Here is a 20,690-nt window from a genome sequence, read left to right on the forward strand (position 1 = left end):
TATATATTATATATATCGTTGTCTAAGTACCCTCAACACAAGCCTTATTGAGCTTACTGTCGGACTTAGTCAATTTGTGTTATAATGTCCTATAATATTCATTAATATTTATTATTTATTTTCCTTCAACGAAAGCGATTGATAAATATCAAATGATATTTCGTACATAAGTTCCGCAAAACTCATAGGCACGAGCCAGGGTTTGATTGCAAGTCACATGCTCTTACCGCTAGGCCACCAGCGCTTCTTCAGCCAGCGAATATGTTTTATCAACTTGAATCTATTTCAGGTATACCTTACAATAAGTGACCAATCGCTCCGAGAAGAACTCTTCAAAAACGCCCTCCAACAGCTAGATACTTCCACAGACAACCACTTCCAACGAGAATCCATACTCGATATCATCCGCCTCCTCGTCCTATACCAGAACAACGACCAAATCGCACTCCTATTCGACAAATGGGTATACCCATTATGCGAAACCGTATTAGAAAACCCTAAAAAACATAAGAAAGCTAAAAAACAAAAGACAGAAGCCATGGAGGAAGATACAGAAGAGAAACCGACTTTGAAATATAAAGAGAAGGTTAAGTTAGTGGAGATGGAGCATAAGAAGGCGTATAGGATTTTGGAGGAGATATTTAAGAGTGAGAATGAGAGTTGTAAGGAGTTTTTGAGGAGTAATAGTAAGAAGATTAGGAAGCTGTTGATGAATTCGTTGAGTAAAGTGGCGGATAGCAGCAAGGCTGCTAGATTAAGGTATTTTTATTTCTTTTTTTTTTGTTGTTATTGTGCTGAGGACCTATGTGATTTATAAACCTGTAATATACACACATAAAGGTTTTCCCGAGGGTCTACAGTATAGGGTACTTCAAAAAAAAAAGTGTACAGGATATTATAGGGTCGGGAACGTGAATGTAACACCTCTAGAGTTGCAGGCGTTCATGGGCTGCGGTGACTGCTTACCATCAGGCGGGCCGTATGCCTGTTTGCCATCGTGGTATAAAAAAAGTAAAGGTCTGTCCAGACGGGACTACGTTTCGCCCATTCTGATTTAATTGTCTGATCAAATCAGATGGTGTGGAGGCAAAAATGAAATTGGTGGATATTTCACATAAATTGATTGTAAGATTATGGCCGATCAAATGGAGGTGCGGACGCAAGAATGACAACCGCTATTATACGCGTTCAGGAGCATTTGATTTTTCGAGCGCTCGAAATCTAAAATTACTTACTCTGGCGTAGCGACCCAAAGTGTGTCTTGGCCTCCAACACTACTGCTCGCCACTGATCCCGGTGATTAAATTGTGTACGAGTGGACGCCAGATGAGATTAACGCCCATTTTGTTTCTGATCAAATTGGTCAATATGATCATCCCATCTGGACTTTAAAATAAGTTTCGTGCAATCATATTCTATTCCGCAATGTATTAACCATAGTTGCCACCCTCTCCGAGTTTTGAATCGGTTTGTTTTCATTAGAAGGATGTTGGCATTTTTTTTTAACGTATAAAGTTGCATTTATTTGCTTTGTTAAGTTGTATTAGAGTTTTAAATATTGCATATTATAATATGTTTTTTATAAAATTTAGTTCAATTTTCACCATATTTTACCACTACTGTTGCTCCAACCCACCACTAGTTACAGGTAATTATTTGGTTTGTGTTTAATGGTGCGTCCAGACTTATATCTAAAAAAAAAAATAGATTCCCTACAAACATAACACAGACAATATGTATAACACGCAGACGCAAATCAAATTGACATTGGGGACCTTTTACATCTCCAGATTTAATATGTTTTTAACCATAGAGACTATACATATCTATTGTATTGTAGTAATTATTTATTTTAAGATCATTCATTCTTCTTCATTCATTCTTGTAAAAGAGCCCTTGAGGCCTACTTGCAGAATAAATTTTTGAATTAAATAACTTTATAATTATACCAACTAGTTACTAGGTAGAAAATCAAAAGTGTAAAACAGTTTTTAGACGTTTGACTGTCAAGTAATAAATCAATATAAAAAAATATTGGACGTCCTCTTATGTCCAACCTTAATGCAATTTCGACTGCAATTAATTTTGAACCCTATCCCCAGATGCATAGAGCACCTAATCAACTCATCACCAGGCCTAACCGCAGAAAGCAAGCTACTAAAGAGCGCCATAGCTGAATCTGTGATTTGCACGAGAGATATCAACTCGAAATGTCGACAGTGTGCATTCAACCTTATCAATTGTATTGGAGACGTACTCAAAACTCAAGAAGGAGGTTAGTATACAATAAATACTTTAAATATTATCTTAAGAGAAGAATATCTTAATCTTAAAACTTGGTACATACTAGTTATGTACAGAATGTAGCATTAGTTTATGGACTGCTAGTTTAACAGTCCAGACCCGGTTTATTTATTTAGTATAAATTTTATTTTGACACTTGGAGAGACTTTACACCTCCAAATTTTATTAGTATTAGTACTCTGACATTGGGGACCTTTTACATCTCCAGATTTAATGTGTTTTTAACCATAGAGACTATACATCTCTATTGTATTGTAGTAATTATTTATTTTAAGATTATTATAATGTAATGTTTACCCAGGTATTGGCTGTTGTATTTATAAATGTTGTTATGTATTTTTCATGTCACTATATGATGTGACTATAAATGTTGTATTGACTTGTAAAAGAGCCCTTGAGGCCAACTTGCAGAATAAATTTTTGAATATTGAATTTTGAAAGATAAATATAGTTTATTTTTCAAGTAGGCATATTACAATGCGCTTAGGAACGTCAAATAAAGCTAAACATTGTTAATGTAATAGTTTTGAATGTTTCACGGTTAGTTTCACTAGACTTAAATCGACCGGAAGATGGGCCGTGATTACCTTTTGTATTGTTTTCGAGTTTCTGATATTTCGACGCAGTTACTTGCATCTTGTTCACGAATAATTGAAGATAGAGATGTAATTAGCAACATATTAATTTAGATTGTATTCTTTCTTTTATGCATGTTAATTACAAGATGTAATGTTTTGAAAAGATGGGTCCCGCCGAGTTTCTTGCCGATCCCATATTGGGATAGCCTCCTACAATTTAGGAGGGATGTAAATCTTCTCGGGTTGGAGCCGGCGTAGCTTTGTAATATGCCTACTTTAAAAATAAACTATCTTTATGTAATAACTATTTAAGTTCAGTATCGGCTGAGTCGATTATTTTTCTCTATGTGATATTTTTATTCCTTAATTCTTCTAAACTGGACAGCAATATTTCAATAATGAGGATAAACAGGTCTTCAGGTCAAATCTTAACGCAGATGGCGCTGCAATGCCTACAATCTTTTAGAAACTCAAATCCAATGAAACTACAGACTTTTAGTCTTTTTGCTTCCTGAGAGTTGTACCGTTAGACTAGTTGCGACCAATCGCGCGCGCGATGCGAACTTATTAACCAATCGCGTTGTGTCGTTAGACTCCACGATTGGCTCAAATTCGTGTGCGTGACACCACTGTACTGGCCCCATTCTTATTGCCCGTAAGGCCCGTCCTTAGATATATGTCAATGGGCGGGACATGTTGCCATGCAGAGTGATGGCAGGTGGACCAACATGTTGACGGATTGGTGGCCGCTTTCGGATGAAAGAAGCGCCTGGCGTCCGTTGGCTCGTTGGGTGGATGACATTCGGAAAATCGCGGGACATTTCTGGATGAGAATAGCCCAGGAACGGGATAAGTGGTGTACACGAAGAGAGGCCTATGCTCAGCAGTGGGCGACTGGAGGTTAAAATGATGATGATGAAATCATTTATAAACTGTAGATTTTAGCATGAAAACATTTTTTGAAAATGTAAATTAATGTTCAACTTTATTGAATTGTTTATCGATTTTAAAAGTACTTGTAAACTGCTATATGCTAGGGTTTCTTGCTATGAACATTTTAAAACATAGACATCAGGTTACAGTATGATGACTGATCCTCATACTTTGGTACATAATCACATTTTTCTCCACAGGAATGCGAAGCTTCCTAGACCTAATTCTCTCTGGTCTGACGGCGCCTCTACCCCGCATCGTCAGCGCCACCCTTAGAGCCCTAGCATCAGCCCTGTTCCATCTCTCAGAGGACATGTCTTTGGAAATGGTTCAAGAGTTACTGGAGACGGCGGCAGCACAAATCATGTCAGGGAATCGGGAGGTCGCCGCTGCCGCCTTGAGTTTCTTGAAGGTTAGTGTCCTATAATAGTACGTTCCATACAGTAATTGCAGGTCTTGCTCCAGTAGATGACTCGAACCGGATCGAGACCATCCAGGTTTTCTGAAAGTTCAAGGAGTTCGTCAGTAATTAAAAAAAAAACAGCATGAGAAATAGTATTTTATGCAACCGTTGTATAAGAAAGGTCAAAAAGGCGAGTGGCGTGGGTACCCGTACGCCTGCGGCTCCGACTCACATTGTAAAGGAATACGCCACGAGTATTTTTTGACCTACTTATACAACGTTGGATACAATAGTTTTACGACTAGGTACTGACTTATAAATAAAAAGGCAAAATTAATTTTATAAGCGCGGGATACGTCAAAATGAAAAACATTGACAATGTAGAACTTTGTTTTAAATTGACGTTCACTAGACGGTGATGACATTTAAAAAAACCGCGTTTAACTAACTTGCAAGACTGAAGTGATTCCAAATAGTTTTTTGTAAGTTGTCAGCAATGCACTTAGTTTGAACATTATTAGTTTAGATATTGTTAGGTTGGTAGCCATTAATCGCAGTATTGTTTAATCGATTTTACAGTACATATGGTGCTACTTTGCCGCACTAGTACGAAAATTAGCATATTACGTTACTATGTCGAACATTTAAAGGGCCATATGTACTGTAAAACGTTGTACGATACATGTGCGAATAGGTAATTCGCAACTCGTGTCGATTTAAATCACTCCCTTCGGTCGTGTTTTAATTAATCGCCACTCGTTTTGAATTTCCTATTTTTCGCACTTGTATCGTAATGTACTATTAAAGCACAAGTGCTGTTATGAGGAATAGACAATATAAGTTTTTCTTCAAACCTATTATGTATGTTCTTCAAATCCAATAATAGTGTTCATGACTGTATAAATGACAGATAACAGTAGAGGAGTAGAAAAAGTAAATATACGTTTTGCTCTAAAACCACTGAATCTGTGGTTGCAAGTTTAAAAAACCCTTTCGTGCGCTATTGCGTAGTATTGGGATAAATCTATTTTAGAAAAGTAGCACGCTCCGCTAAGGCTTACCATTAAATCATCGATTTTAGGCAAGGGATATCGATCAATTAGCAAAACCGGATTCAATGTAGATTTATACTCGGCACATATTCACAAAGGCCCAGTCGGAGCACCTATAACCTGTAATATAGGCTGATTCTTTATGGTCCGACCACGAAGTCGTCACCTAGCAGTGCCTAAAACACGCACTATGTCCCATGGCAAATCACCACTTGTCCGCGCCCTACAATATATTAACGCGCTCCTCGCATCAGCACCGGAATGTGATGTATTTGCATATAGTTGGATGGATCTGTGTAAAGAATGTATGAAGTTCTGTGAGACGATGGATAAGCGAGAATCTTCTGTCTTAAATATTATAGAACATTATTACACAAATTGACTAAGTCCCACAGTAAGCTCAATAAGGCTTGTGTTGAGGGTACTTAGGCAACGATATATATAATATATAAATATTTATAAATACTTAAATACATAGAAAACACCCATGACCCAGGAACAAATATCCATGCTCATCACACGAATAAATGCCCTTACCAGGATTTGAACCCGGAACCATCGGCTTCGTAGGCAGGGTCACTATCCACTAGGCCAAACTGGTGTCTTGTATTAGTCTTCTTTCTTACATTTGTTCTGTTTTTCCTTTCTAGACTGTATCATGTACCAAGGTTGTATAAATACTGTCTATTATAAATTTCACAGTGTATTAGTTCGCTGTAATGCTGTGTATTTTTTTTTATAAATTAATAAAATAAAATAAATAACAAAAGCGGCCAAGTGCGAGTCGGACTCGCCCAAGAAGGGTTCCTTTATGACGTATTAAAAAAAACTACTTAAACTACTAGATCTCGTTCAACATTTTACCACTTTGGACACACATTTTACCACTTTGGTAGTGTCTCTCGCGCAAAATATTCACTTTAGAAAAAAAATAATATTAGGAACCTAAATATCATTTTTGAAGACCTATCCATAGATACCCCACACGAATGGGTTTGACGAAAAAAATTTTTTTTTAAATTTTATGACTTATTAAAAAAAACTACTCACTAGATCTCGTTCAAACCAATTTTCGTTAGAAGTTTGCATCGTAATGTATATCATATATTTTTTTTAGATTTTTCATTCTGTTATTTTAGAAGTTACAGGGGGGGGGACACACTTTTTTTCACTTTGGGAGGTTCTCTCGCGCAAACTATTCAGTTTAGAAAAAAATGATATTAGAAACCTTAATATCATTTTTGAAGACCTATCCTTAGATACCCCACATGTATGGGTATGTTGAAAAAAAAATTTTTTTTTTAATTTCATGACGTATTAAAAAAAAACTACTTACTAGATCTCGTTCAAACCAATTTTCGGTGGAAGTTTACATGGCAATGTATATCATATATTTTTTTTTTATTTTTCATTCTGTTATTTTAGAAGTTACAGGGGGGGGGGGACACACTTTTTTTCACTTTGGGAGGTTCTCTCGCGCAAACTATTCAGTTTAGAAAAAAAATGATATTAGAAACCTTAATATCATTTTTGAAGACCTATCCATAGATACCCCACATGTATGGGTATGTTGAAAAAAAAAAAATTTTTTTTTAATTTCATGACGTATTAAAAAAAAACTACTTACTAGATCTCGTTCAAACCAATTTTCGGTGGAAGTTTACATGGCAATGTATATCATATATTTTTTTAGATTTTTCATTCTGTTATTTTAGAAGTTACGGGGGGGGGGGGGGACACACATTTTACCACTTTGGAACTGTCTCTCGCGCAAACTATTCATTTTAGAAAAAAATGATATTAGAAACCTCAATATCATTTTTGAAGACCTATCCATAGATACCCCACACGTATGGGTTTGATGAAAAAAGATTTTTTGAGTTTCAGGTCTAAGTATGGGGAACCCCCAAAATTTATTGTTTTTTTTCTATTTTTGTGTGAAAATCTTAATGCGGTTCATAGAATACATCCACTTACTAAGTTTGAACAGTACAGCTCTTATAGTTTCGGAAAAAAGTGGCTGTGACAGAATCGGACAGACAGACGGACATGACGAATCTATAAGGGTTCCGTTTTTTGCCATTTGGCTACGGAACCCTAAAAATGGTCAGCCATGTGTGTGCCCGTGTATGCTTGTGACTGCGTGTGTGAGGGTTTTGTGTCGGGTGTTCCACCGTAGCGAAAATACTTACCCGATTTTATTATCGGAGGTATCAATCAGGTGACATATTTAGGTAGTAGACTTCCAAAAAGAACGATTAATTTGTTCTGTGTGATGAACAGTTGGCGGGTATTGAACATAGTATTTTTTATATCAGGTATACACCAAAGTCCTGCCAACAGACGTCCTCGCAGGTTCCCTCCCCCTCATCATTAAAACCCTGTCTTCCATGCCCGAAGACTGTAAGCGGCATTCCCGTCTAGAAATAGGATACTTCTTGACCAGGATGATCAGGAAATATGGGGCCGATACAGTGGAGAAGCTGATTCCGCGGGAGGATGAGGTCATGTTCAGGCGGCTGAGGAATTTGAGGAAGCTGGATAATAGGAAGAAGAGGGCTAAGGATAGTCAGAGGTAAGTAAAGTAACCTTTTGGTCGCCATTTGACGTGTCTAATAAGTTTTTGGCAAAAATTTCATTATTGGTACAAGCTTTTATCGCTGCCTGTACTTTTTTTCCACAGGCAACTAATACTCATCGAGACAATTCTAAAAACCCTAAACACAATAAGGTTACGTTGTTTTATCACACACAGAGTTCCTATGGCTACCTCCTGTCTTCATCATCAGGTCAGCTTGATGGTACCATAATATTACATTGTCACCCGACTTACATATGTATGCAAATTTTCAACTTCATCGGAAACCGGGAAGTGGGTCAAATTTAACTTGCAAGATTTGTCCCATACATACTAACAGGGCAAGTTAAATAAAATCTCGTAAAAAAAGTCACGCATAGACATTAATGGTTCAAGGTATTACAAAGCCCAAAAAAAAAAGCCTTTATCTGTCTAAATTCTCACGAACACGACAGGCGTAATTTATTTTTTATTATTTATTTATTAATGTGTTTTTCATGGAGTCGAGAATCTGTTGAAATTTTAAGTTGATTTTAACGACATTTTACTACTTAGATATAAATTAAAAGTGGAAAAAATCACTATCTCAGGTGAGACTTGAACTCGCGACACTGGATCATTAGCACTTGCTCTGCCAAGGACAGCGAATATTTCCACCATAGGCAGCTTAGGGAGGCGCCCCTAGCGACATCTATCATGTCATGGCATGGGCTAGTGATCCAATATCGCGAGTTCGAATGGCGCCCAAGACAGGGCGTTTTTCCATCAGTCATCAATAGCATCATGTACAGATGTTTCTGCTTAATGCAAAATATTTATTTTACTACTTATTATTCGATTAAACATTATGACAGCGTACGCCATTAGTATTTTGTACAATCCTGCTATAATAGAGAGCTTTTCAGTTGAAGCTTGCTGAGTTGCCTAAGTGAGGTACGAGATTGAAAAGCTTGATTATATCACTATTGTATACAATATTTTTTCTACGAGTCAACTAAAATGATACTTTTTCTACTATAGTTAAACAAAATTTGTAGAAAATACATCAACGCACTTCTTATTCATTAAATAGTAGCGCGTTGATGTCTTTTGTTTTATCCTTTGGCGACACGTGATTGGTCGTATTCATTACAGTTGACTAAAACGTTTCGCAAGAAGTCTTTATAGTTGAGTCGGAACACCATAGTGAAAAGTATGCGATTACATACGAAGTCTTAATTCAACCATTAAAGTCGACGAGTAGGAAAAATGACTTATCGGTGCTCTCGGCGTTGTACGTTCTATCGCTCACCGTATAGAGGTCACTATTGTCAAACTTTTCATTAGCAGAATACGGTTTGGTCCATGATGTCTAATTCCCTAAATGTCTGCTTCCACTAATACCTGTTTCCACAATCTAGTACTGAAATATGTGCCTAAAATAAAATTTTCATCCAGGGATCAAGCCGAGTCCGAAGACGATCTCGACGAAATCCGCGGCACATCCAAGACCCTCGAAGACATCCTCAAGGACTCGGACTCTGAAATGGAGCTTATGGAAGAGGATGAGAGGCCTAAAACCAAGACTAAGGCCAAGGGCAAAAAGAGCCAGGCCTGGATACAGGACGATCCGGAGAATATTGTGGACTTGGCTGATGTTTCGGCGTCTAGGAAGATAACAGGTATCTTTGTCGTTTTATATCTTAATTCATCCATGGTTTTGTTATGTGACAATCCGCGGCACGTCTAAGACTATCGGAGTCAACCTCAAAGTCTCGGAATCGGAAATGGAACTCGTAGAAGAGGAGAGGCCTAAAGCCAAGGGCAAGAAGAGTCTGGCCTGGATACAGGACGATCCGGAGAATATTGTGGACTTGGCTGATGTTTTGGCGTCTAGGAAGATTACAGGTATGGCGTTTATCTATTTAACCCTTTGATCGCCAAAGACGTCAACTGACAGGCCAATATCAATCTTCGTGCTTTGCGACAAGGTTCAGGATTACGCGGCGCACACGTTAGGCGTTTCGTTCAAAGTGTTAAGTTTTATACTGCTCTATGAACAATACATCATTACATTCATTACAAAACCCAATAAACAATATATAGATTACGGTTAAGTTTTATACTCCCGTCGGAACAAACGAATGTTATAAATCTTAAGTGTGTATTTGTGTCTCTGTGGCATCGGTGCTGCCTGGTGAGATTGCTTGTAGATAAGTTTCAACTCACTAGATAACGCTATTTGATTTTATAGGGGATTTTCAGATATATATCTGATATATTTTTCAATCTCAAGTTTAAAATACAAAGGATAAGTTTTTTGCAATACTTCTACTATCCGAAATTATCGGGAAAAGTTCGTCCGTTGAAAAAAGACCGCCCATTAGTGTACAAACTTTTGGCTTGTACTGTTTTTCAATATTTGTGTAATGAATTAAAAATATATCAATCCTTTGACCACCAAAGTCGTGAACTGCACGTGAGGCTACAGACCAATATCAACTTTCGTGCATTGCAACGGTGACGTGCCGCACACAATATGCGTGGCGTTCAAATGGTTAAACAATAAACGGCTAGTGTTGGTAGGAACTCAAGTCTTTTGAGTCTAAATTGAAGAACTCGACTTGTTTTTACGAGACTCAGAGCTTAAAAAACTTCTGAGTCTTTTAAGTCCCGAGTCGAGTCCTTTATTGAGTCTTTTAAGCGCAACTCAAAAGGACTCGAGTCTCCGAATAAAGACTCAGTCAACAATTTTATAGGTTTTTCCTAAACAACAGTAAAGGAAATAGGCGTTATTGTATGATTTATGTTATGTACATCCATGAATTTCACATAAAGACAACGCATTTCGAAGTTATTTGTAATAAAATTACAAGTTCTCCGAAAAGGACTTTAGTCTCTACAAAAGACTCTGGTCTCTAATAAGTTGAAAAGAACTCGAGTTTCGTCTTAATTATAAGAGTCTGAAACTGAGTCGAGTCTTAAAGCACAGGACTCAAAGGACTCGTCTTAACCAACACTAAACGGGTCCGTGCATTATGCGTTAATATTATGACTTTATTTATATGACATAATGGATATATACAGAGGTATTGCTATTAGTAACTAGCTTAAATCTAAAATAGGCCCTTGAGACAATGTACAGTCGGCAATACTATTCGTTGAATACCTTTTCATACAAACTTCTATGCAGGGTGGTACCTTTTCTCTGCAGCTGACTGTACCAAGGATGCGAGCAGCATTTCCACGTTGTGTCGCAATGCTGATACGTTTTGTTAAGAAGCCGCGGCTCTTCGGTCACCAGTTACGTCAACCAGACGCATCTCGATTTCTTTAACTAGGTTTTCAAACGTTAATGTTGAAAATTAACTTTCCACAGTAAAGACCAGTCCAGACGGGATTTGATCAGAAAATAAATTGGCGTCAATCTCCAAAATAATCGTTAATTTTAGATTTAGGGTGATATTTGAGCGCTCTAAATTAAAAAAAATGCGATCGCGAATACTAGCGTCACAAATTGATATTCTTGCGTCCGCACCTCCATTTTATCGGTAATATCGGTCATAATCGGCGGTCGAAATTGGTGTTTGCGTCCGCACGGCTTGATTTGATCAGGTAGTTTAATCAGATTGGCGAAAAATTGTTCCCGTCTCGACTGGCCTTGATGTAGAGTATGACCGCGTAAAGCGTCGCCTTCATCACTTTCATCAGTTTTTGTGAGCTCTACCAAATTTCGGAACTGCTCTCAGTTAGAAAGTTATATATAATTAATGCAGTTTTACGAAGACATAAAGAAACCATATATACACCCGAAACAGACGAAAATAAATCTAAACGAAGAAAACCTGATGTGATAACAGCTCCTGTACCAAAATCTGTTTTTGCAAAGAGGCAGTATGTAGCTCAGTCGGTTAAATTGTATAATTTTATAAATAAGTTGTTAAATATTTACCCCGTAAGTGCTAAAGAATGTTTAAATAAACTAAATATATGGATTAAAACTAAAAGCTATAATGACGTTGAAAACATATTAGTTGGAGTCGTCTAATATTAATTTATTACATCATATATTACTACATCATTTAAAAAAAAAAAAAAAAAAACGGTTTATTTCATCAGCTAATGCATTGGTCTTCAGATTCATTTTCGCACACAAATACACACACACACACACACACACACACACACACACACTTATTCCCTTGATTATTAAAACTTTATAAAAAATGTAGTCCAACAAATTGTACCTTCAAAATTATAAATCTACGCTTTCTCTATTAAGAGCCCTTAATCCTTGGAGCGTTCTCCGATTTCACGAAATAACGCTCGATAGATGGCGTTGGCGCTCGGTACGCGAGCGCCGGCAACGCGACGCGCGTTTCAATGCAGACTAGAATAATCTTGATAGTTTTCAATATAATTTCAAGCAACATTAATTTTAGTGTCATATGATATCATATGGGCACTCTTTATTTTATTGTTTAAGCACAGTAGTTTTTTTATGTACACTACTACTAAGTGTACAGACTACAGAGTGTACTATAACCCTTGCTCTATATTCTGTCTCTTTCACACCAATGGAAAATGAAGAAGTTAGTAAATGACTGCAGGTATAAATAAAGTATATTAGTGCGATAGAGAGACAGATAGTGTTTCGTTGTCGTATCGTAAACGATTGGCATGTTGGCCACACACTTGCTTAGTGCCTAGCCAAAATACCAATCGTTTGCGTATATTAGTGCGATAGAGAGAGAGTAGTGTTTCGTTGTCGTATCGTAAACGATTGGCATGTTGGCTACGCACCCATGATAGTGACTAGCCAAGGTCTCATGATGGAGTCAGGAGTAGGTCACTAGAACTCCTAATCTACTCATTATAATTTCATCGTATTTGAGCTCAATAGATTTGCCCTGACGCGTACCATCGATCTAAATGAAGTCCAGGGTCTCATGATGGAGTCAGGAGTTGGTCACCAGAACTCCTAATCTACTCATTATAATTCCATCGTGTTTGGGCTCAAAAGATTTGCCCTGACGAGTACCATCGATCTAGATGAAGTCCAGGGTCTCATGATGGAGTCAGGAGTTGGTCACCATAATTCCTAATCTACTCATCATAACTCCATCGTGTTTGGGCTCAATAGATTTGCCCTCACGAGCACCATCAATCTAGATGATGTTCAGGGTCTCATGATGGAGTCAGGAGTTGGTCACTAGAACTCCTAATCTACTCATTATAATTCCATCGTGTTTGAGCTCAAAAGATTTGCCCTGACGAGTACCATCGATCTAGATGAAGTCCAGGGTCTCATGATGGAGTCAGGAGTTGGTCACCAGAACTCCTAATCTACTCATTATAATTCCATCGTGTTTGGGCTCAAAAGATTTGCCCTGACGAGTATCATCGATCTAGATGAAGTCCAGGGTCTCATGATGGAGTCAGGAGTTGGTCACCATAATTCCTAATCTACTCATCATAACTCCATCGTGTTTGGGCTCAATAGATTTGCCCTCACGAGCACCATCAATCTAGATGATGTTCAGGGTCTCATGATGGAGTCAGGAGTTGGTCACTAGAACTCCTAATCTACTCATTATAATTCCATCGTGTTTGGGCTCAAAAGATTTGCCCTGACGAGTACCATCGATCTAGATGAAGTCCAGGGTCTCATGATGGAGTCAGGAGTTGGTCACCAGAACTCGTAATCTATTTATCATAACTCCATCGTGTTTGGGTTCAATAGAGTTGCCCTGACGAGCACTATCAATCTAGATGAGGTCCAGGGTCTCATGATGGAGTCAGGAGCTGGTCACCAGAACTCCTAAACTACTCATCATAACCTCATCGTGTTTGGGCTCAATAGATTTGCCCTGACGAGCATCATCAATCTAGATAAAGTCCAGGGTCTCATGATGGAGTCAGGAGTTGGTCACTAGAACTCCTGATCTACTCATTATAATTCCATCGTGTTTGGGCTCAAAAGATTTGCCCTGACGAGTACCATCGATCTAGATGAAGTCCAGGGTCTCATGATGGAGTCAGGAGTTTGTCACCAGAACTCGTAATCTATTTATCATAACTCCATCGTGTTTGTGCTCAATAGATTTACTCCGACAAGCACCATCAAATTGCCATTATGATGAATAGATTAGGAGTTCTGGTGACCAACTACTGAGTCCATCATGAGACCCTCGACTTAATCTAGATCGATGGTACTCGTCAGGGCAAATCTTTTGAGCCCAAACACGATGGAGTTATGATGAATAGACTAGGAGTTCTGGTGACCAGCTCCTGACTCCATCATGAGATCCTGGACCTCATTTAGATTGAAGGTGCTCGTCAGGGCAACTCTGTTGAGCCCAAACACGATGGAATTATAATGAGTAGATTAGGAGTTCTAGTGACCAACTCCTGACTCCATCATGAGACCCTGGACCTCATCTAGATCGATGGTGTTCGTCAGGGCAAATCTTTTGAGCCCAAACACGATGGGATTATAATTAGTAGATTATTAGTTCTGGTGACCAACTCCTGACTCCATCATGAGAACTTGGTCTTCATCCGGGTCAAAAATAATAATGCAAACCCTAACGTAATTTCAAGTGAAAATGCGTTTATCAGAAAATCGCAGCCAAATAACACTAGACCTTACTCATAGTGTTGTGTTCCTGCCGGTGAGTAAGGTTGCCAGAGCTCAACGAGGGGCGGGAGGGGGTTAGGGTCGGCAACGCGCATGTAACTCCTCTGGAGTTGCAGGCGTACATATGCGGGCCGTATGCTTGTTTGCCACCGACTTAGTATTAAAAAAAAGTAACACTGAAAATCCATCAATAAGCGAGTCTGTTTGGCATACTGTAAAAAATGAACTTTTATTAAGATTTTCTAATCGCAGTATATAGCACTTCTCGGAACTCCGTAGCTGATTACGATCGCAACGAATGCCTGACAATCGAGCACAGGTCCGTCCTCTAAGCGCGCTCCGCGCGGACTGAGAGCGGGGCGTCGCTGCTGCGTGATTTATACGTGTTTAAAAAAAATATAAATTTACGGCAATGTAGGTCCCATAGTTACGATTTTTTTTTTATAGGTTAACATAAAGTTACAGTTTGCTACAATATTATTTTTAAAGCAAAATATGCGTACAATTTGCGGAAATAAAATATAATAAAACCCTGTTTTCGCCAAAAAAATGAAGAAAACTCGGAAGGTATTTTATCAGTTTTTTCAAATGAATTTTCGATTGTTAATCATTCCAGCCCCTCGTACGAGATATGTTGAATCGAATTGTAGTCATTCATGTACCAAATGATTCTTGTTTATAGCAAAATTGAGAACCGAAACGCCACATCTCACTGCAAAATTTGGAAAAGACTCCCAAAAAACCTCATTAATAAAGAGGTTTAAAAGAGAAAATGAAAATTTGAACTGTTGGAGCCCCTAGTTTAGGAAACGGTTATTTAAGTACGTTATCAGTTTTTGAATAAATACTAATAGTTACGTCGTAATCTTGAATGAAAAAGGAAGCATTTTACAAAATACGCTCGTCTGTAGGAATAAGGACTCTTAAGAACAGATTTTTGTTAAAAATTGTTTTATATACTTACTAAATTTCTTTCTATTTTTTAAGTTATTAAAAAAAATGTTCGTTTTAAGTCTTAAGCCTAGCTATTGTACCTATATGTAAAAATTCTGTTACCACCTACGGGAGAGCGGTGTCTCTTGACACAAGTGTCATGTACGCTTAAAAAGAGGCACCAGCCCAGTCAAAATCACGTTTGTTTGTGCTAACTCAATAAACATTTTATTATTATTATTATTTTATAGTTTTTAAATTAACGAGTACAATATTTTGCATAAAACGCGTCTTATAAAATTCCATTCAATTCTATTGCTTAGATAGCTTAGTCTTAATTTGGGATTAGGCTGAGTTGATATTTATTTACCTATTATCATCCAATATTAACTGACGATAAGCCTTATTGCAATTGCATAAGTTACAAAAACAGTAATTGTCTGTTAGTTCACATTATTTACATTGTTTTATCTCAATCCCCCACGATGTTCTGATAAACGTAAGATAACATGGTGTCCGACATAAGTGATCAAGAAGTACTGATAAGAACAAAAACATTTGTATACGGTGCTTATAGATATCGGTGACTCAATATGAAGACAAGGTTACAAGAAATAATCTTATGAGTATTGGTCTCGGCCCATTTCTTGTACGGTATTAGTCTAATATTATTAGTGTGTTGCCATGGCAACCCAAACGACTTGACAGTTCGTGGACTAATAATATTAGTCTAACACCGTTCGAGAAATGGGCACCTAAAGGGTAATATTGTAAATATATCGACAGGAGATTAGAAATCACTTGTCTTGCTATTTACTTGGAGTTGGAGAGCTCGAGCGCGTCAGATTAAGATAGGGGGGATACCTTGCATCCGTTCAGTACCTCGATTATGTATGAGTCCTTAGAACCGAGCCGGGTACGAGTATCCAGGACAGCCCGTCAGAATAGTAAAAAAATCGCCACCTTGAAATACTCGAGCACGTCAGGTTAAGATATGGTGGATTATTTTAATAATATGACGATTTTAGCGATCCGTAAGCGAGTGGCAGGGTCACAAAAATATGTAATTTTTATTATTAATAAATTGATTATTATTATTAAAACAATTCAGTACCTTCTAAAGTTAATTAATAGTATTTTTAAAATAAGATTTAAAAGGGAAGTTTATGAGTATGTTCGAGACTTAACATACACTCTGTTTTTCTATTTAATTGCGAGGAAAACAGAAAATTATACATAAATATTCAAGTAGTGTACAATTTCTAGATTGAATTAAAATAGAACACTAGCTTTGCGCAAAAGACGCCGCGGTGCGGTAGCTGCGCGCCCTACCCGGCATTTGTATTACGTATTCGACCTAATAATGTATTAATTTTCAGCAACGGACCCATCTCAAAAGAAGAAGCAGATAGAAGTGAAACAGAAGAAGAAAGATGGCGGATTCAAGATGGCGCCTGACGGACGACTTATCATCACCGACGACGCTTTTGACGGCGATGATGATGATGAACCGGCTAGACCTAGCGGTGAAGTGGACAGTGACACTGACGATACTGGTAAGTGACTACAAATTAAAAGTAAGATGGCGGCTTCAAAATGGCGCCCGATGGACGATTAATCATGACTGATGATGCCTTTGACGGTGATGATGATTAACCGGCTCTTATTCTCAGTATCTTTAAGTACTTAAATAAAAGTAAATAAAATCTACCCTCAAATGCCTCCTTAAGTCGGTTATGAGTAGATAAAAAGTTTGTTTGTTTTTAAGTTGTAAGTTTGTTTACTTTTATTTAAATACCTAAAAATACAGAGTATAGCGGTGAGGTTGACAGTGACGCTGGTGGTACGGGTTAGGGTGGTATCGCATCTGTCCAAAATCTTGGTCCAATGTGTACTTGTGCCTCACATTTTGCTTAGTGAGAGAGTGAGACGCAATGCGCATTCTGTTTTTAGCTCCCCATTCTATAAATAACGATAATTTTACCTAAATTGTTAGTTGAAAGTACACTTAATAAGTTTGTGTAATGTAAGTTTATACTTAGTATTTTTTTAAATACACATGTATTTTACTTTCCTTGTATTTGAAATGAATAGTAGAGTATTTATATAACTTCGGTGAGCTCCATTTCAGTCTCGTACTATTGGTGCTTGAACACAGTCTACTACCTCGACAGAAATGAGTGCCTTTCATGCCTTTCACTCTCTTTATCTATCGTTTTTCCATATAGACGATGAAGAAAAGGACACAAAATCAAAGCTGCTCAAGCCAGGCACGAAGCGAAAGTTCGACGACATATTGAGCATTAAGAGTGGAAGGTCGAACAGGAGCAAGGCTTCCACCGTTGCCGTTGGTTCCAAGTATAAAGCTGGAGGCAAGGGCATTCATAGGTAATTATATCTTCCTAATATCCTTAACTAAGCTGAATGCACGACTATCACAGAAATAAATAACCAAAAACAAAGTTAATGATATGCTAAAGGACCATGGACAACATATTATGCATATTATTATTTCTGACTCGGTTAAGGAATAATCTTATGGGGCATCCATGGTAATAGCCAAACGACCCATCTTGGTCGTAACTGTTAAATAATTGGACAAAAAGTGTAATCGGATATTGGGGTTAAAACTTGGTCAAATCGGGCACAGAGGTGTCCGTCGGAGACGTGGCCTCAGGCACATCTGAGATCTGACCCTAATTTCGGCCAGACATGACGGATACATCTGTGCATATATCCCTAGTTATTATATATTTTTGTACCGAAAAAGTCAAAATTGCTCCGAGATCTCCGTTGATATTAGTTATTTCTAAATAAATAAATAAAATAAATATTGTTACACAAATTGACTAAGCCCCACGGTAAGCTCAATAAGGCTTGTGTTGTGGGTACTCAGACAACGACATATATCATATATAAATACTTTTAAATACATAGAAAACATCCATGACACAGGAACAAATATTTGTTTTTCATCACAGTAATAAATGCCCTTATCAGGATTTGAACCCGGGACCATCGGCTTCATAGGCATGGTACCTACTAGGCCAGACAGGTCGTTTACAGGTTATTTATATTTTCGCAGACCACTAGACTCAGCAGCATCAGTGGCGTCCGGTGCGGGCACAGAATACAGATCTAAGAAGGCCAAGGGAGACGTCAAGAAGAAAGGAAAGCACGACCCGTACGCGTACATACCGCTGTCCAGGAAGAATCTGAACAAGAGGTGAGTGACAGACAGATACACATGTCTACGACGATACATGTCACTGAGCAGGACACGGAGATAGGAGACTAGGGAAAGCAGCCAGAAAGAGAGCATCAAACCCAAGAATTTTGTCTTCCGTACACAAACATATTTGCAGATTAACTTATATGTTGAACATATTGTTTTTCTTCCTTGCATTGTCCCGGCTTTTTTGCCACGGCTCATGAGAATTTGGAGTCCGCTTGGCAACAGTTCCCAAAAATTGACGTAGGCACTAGTTTTTACGAAAGCGACTGCCATGTGACCTTCCAAACCAGAGGGTAAACTAGGCCTTATTGGGATTAGTCCGGTTTCCTCACGAAATTTTCCTTCACCGAGAAACGACCGGTAAATATCAAATGATATTTCGTACATAAGTTCCGAAAAACTCATTGGTACGAGCCGGGATTTGAACTCGCGACCTCCGGATTGTAAGTGGCACGCTCTTACCTCTAGGCCAGCGCTTGTTGTACATATTAATTGTCAAATTAAATTATTAATCCCTTATTAAAAACGAGATACAATTCTGTAATTTAAGATCTCTTTCGGCCTAGCCTCGTACGTAAAATGATAGCTAAAGAAGTTTTAATCTATCTGTGTGTCATCATCATATGTTTAAGAGTAAGACTTGTTGGTGGAGCAGTTTCCATGTTAAGCGATCTTCTGCCTTCTCTTTGACAGCCTGATACGATATGACGTTAAGTTTTTCCTTTATTTGATTCATGTACTCTTTCCTTGGTCTTCCCTTCTTCCTTTGCTTCAACTTTCCCTTCTATGTTTTTGATCAATTCGTCGTGTCGGAACAAGTGCCCAAGCATCTTTCCTCTTATATTATCTATAGTTCTTAAAGTCCTCTCTCCTACTATACGTAGAACTTCTTCGTTGGTCTTTTCAGTCCAACAGATCTTTGCCATTCGACGCCAGCACCACATCTCAAAAGCCTGGAGGCTTCTTCCTATCCCTTTACCTCATTGTCCACATCGCTCCCGTACAGTGCTATACTCCAGATGTACAGTAGCTGAGTTTAATTCGGTTGAATTTCATGTTTGAAAATTTAGCGAGATAAATGAAATGTTACTTTGTTTGTAATATTTCTTTAAAAATATTCACGTATTTGTTACAGAACAAAAGCCATCACATCGAAGCAGTTCAAAGGCATAGTTAAAGCGAAGAATAGAGGGGTTAAAGCGAAGCCTAAAGGAAAGAAGAAGTGACTTAATATGAAGATACATATGCGTAGATAATTATCTTTATATAAACTAGAAAAGAACCTTATTAAACAGTCACTAAGGTATAAAGTGTAATTGATCCTTGAGAGGTAAATGTTGAAATACTTTTTACAGTACATATGGGGCTACTTTATAGCACTAGTGCGAGAAGTAGCATATTACGTTACTGTGTCGAACATTTAAAGGGCCATATGTACTGTAAAACGTTGTACGATACATGTGCGAATAGGTAATTCGCAACTCGTGTCGATTTAAAACACTCCCTTCGGTCGTGTTTTAATTTATCGCCACTCGTTTCGAATTTCCTATTTTTCGCACTTGTATCGTAATGTACTATTTTAGGGTTTAAGCAAGCTCGGTTCTCCATACAATAGTACATTACGATACAAGTGCGAAAAATAGGAATTTAAATCGGTACGAGTTGCGAATTACCTATTCGCACATGTATCGTACAACGTTTTACAGTAAATATGGCCATTTAAATGTTCGACACAGTAACGTAATATGCTAATTTTCGGACTAGTGCGGTAAAGTAGCACCATATGTACTGTAAACGTAGTTACGCTCTCATTTAAAACGACTAGCTAGATTGCTCTGAAACTTTGTACTTACAATAGGATAAGGTATATATATGCCTGTAATTAGTTTATATAGCTTCGGATACCATAGTTAAATAAATAGTAAATTTAAGTATTTCATACAAAACTTGTTTTTAAATTGTTTTGTTTGATTTATAAATGTGCAAAGTTTTATTACAATCCAACACGAAGTTTTCAAATGAGAACTTAACTCCATTTGTATGGGAAGGAGGTCG

At 37.8% G+C, this 20,690-nt stretch overlaps 1 protein-coding gene across 1 annotated transcript in view; it reads left to right on the forward strand.

The window, feature by feature from the left end:
• LOC133528945 (RRP12-like protein) overlaps positions 1–20,114 on the forward strand; it is a 32,837-nt gene extending 12,723 nt beyond the window's left edge. Inside the window, exons 12-20 of the mRNA XM_061866461.1 lie at positions 290–759; positions 2,103–2,275; positions 4,016–4,227; positions 7,589–7,845; positions 9,286–9,509; positions 16,780–16,956; positions 17,629–17,788; positions 18,486–18,626; positions 19,771–20,114. Of these exons, the coding sequence (XP_061722445.1) occupies positions 290–759; positions 2,103–2,275; positions 4,016–4,227; positions 7,589–7,845; positions 9,286–9,509; positions 16,780–16,956; positions 17,629–17,788; positions 18,486–18,626; positions 19,771–19,861 (1,905 nt within the window). The 3' untranslated portion in view covers positions 19,862–20,114. The remainder of the gene's footprint in view (positions 1–289; positions 760–2,102; positions 2,276–4,015; positions 4,228–7,588; positions 7,846–9,285; positions 9,510–16,779; positions 16,957–17,628; positions 17,789–18,485; positions 18,627–19,770) is intronic.
• The last annotated feature ends 576 nt before the right edge of the window (positions 20,115–20,690 follow it).

Source organism: Cydia pomonella, chromosome 20 (genome assembly GCF_033807575.1).
Source record: "Cydia pomonella isolate Wapato2018A chromosome 20, ilCydPomo1, whole genome shotgun sequence".
Taxonomy (NCBI): domain Eukaryota; kingdom Metazoa; phylum Arthropoda; class Insecta; order Lepidoptera; family Tortricidae; genus Cydia; species Cydia pomonella.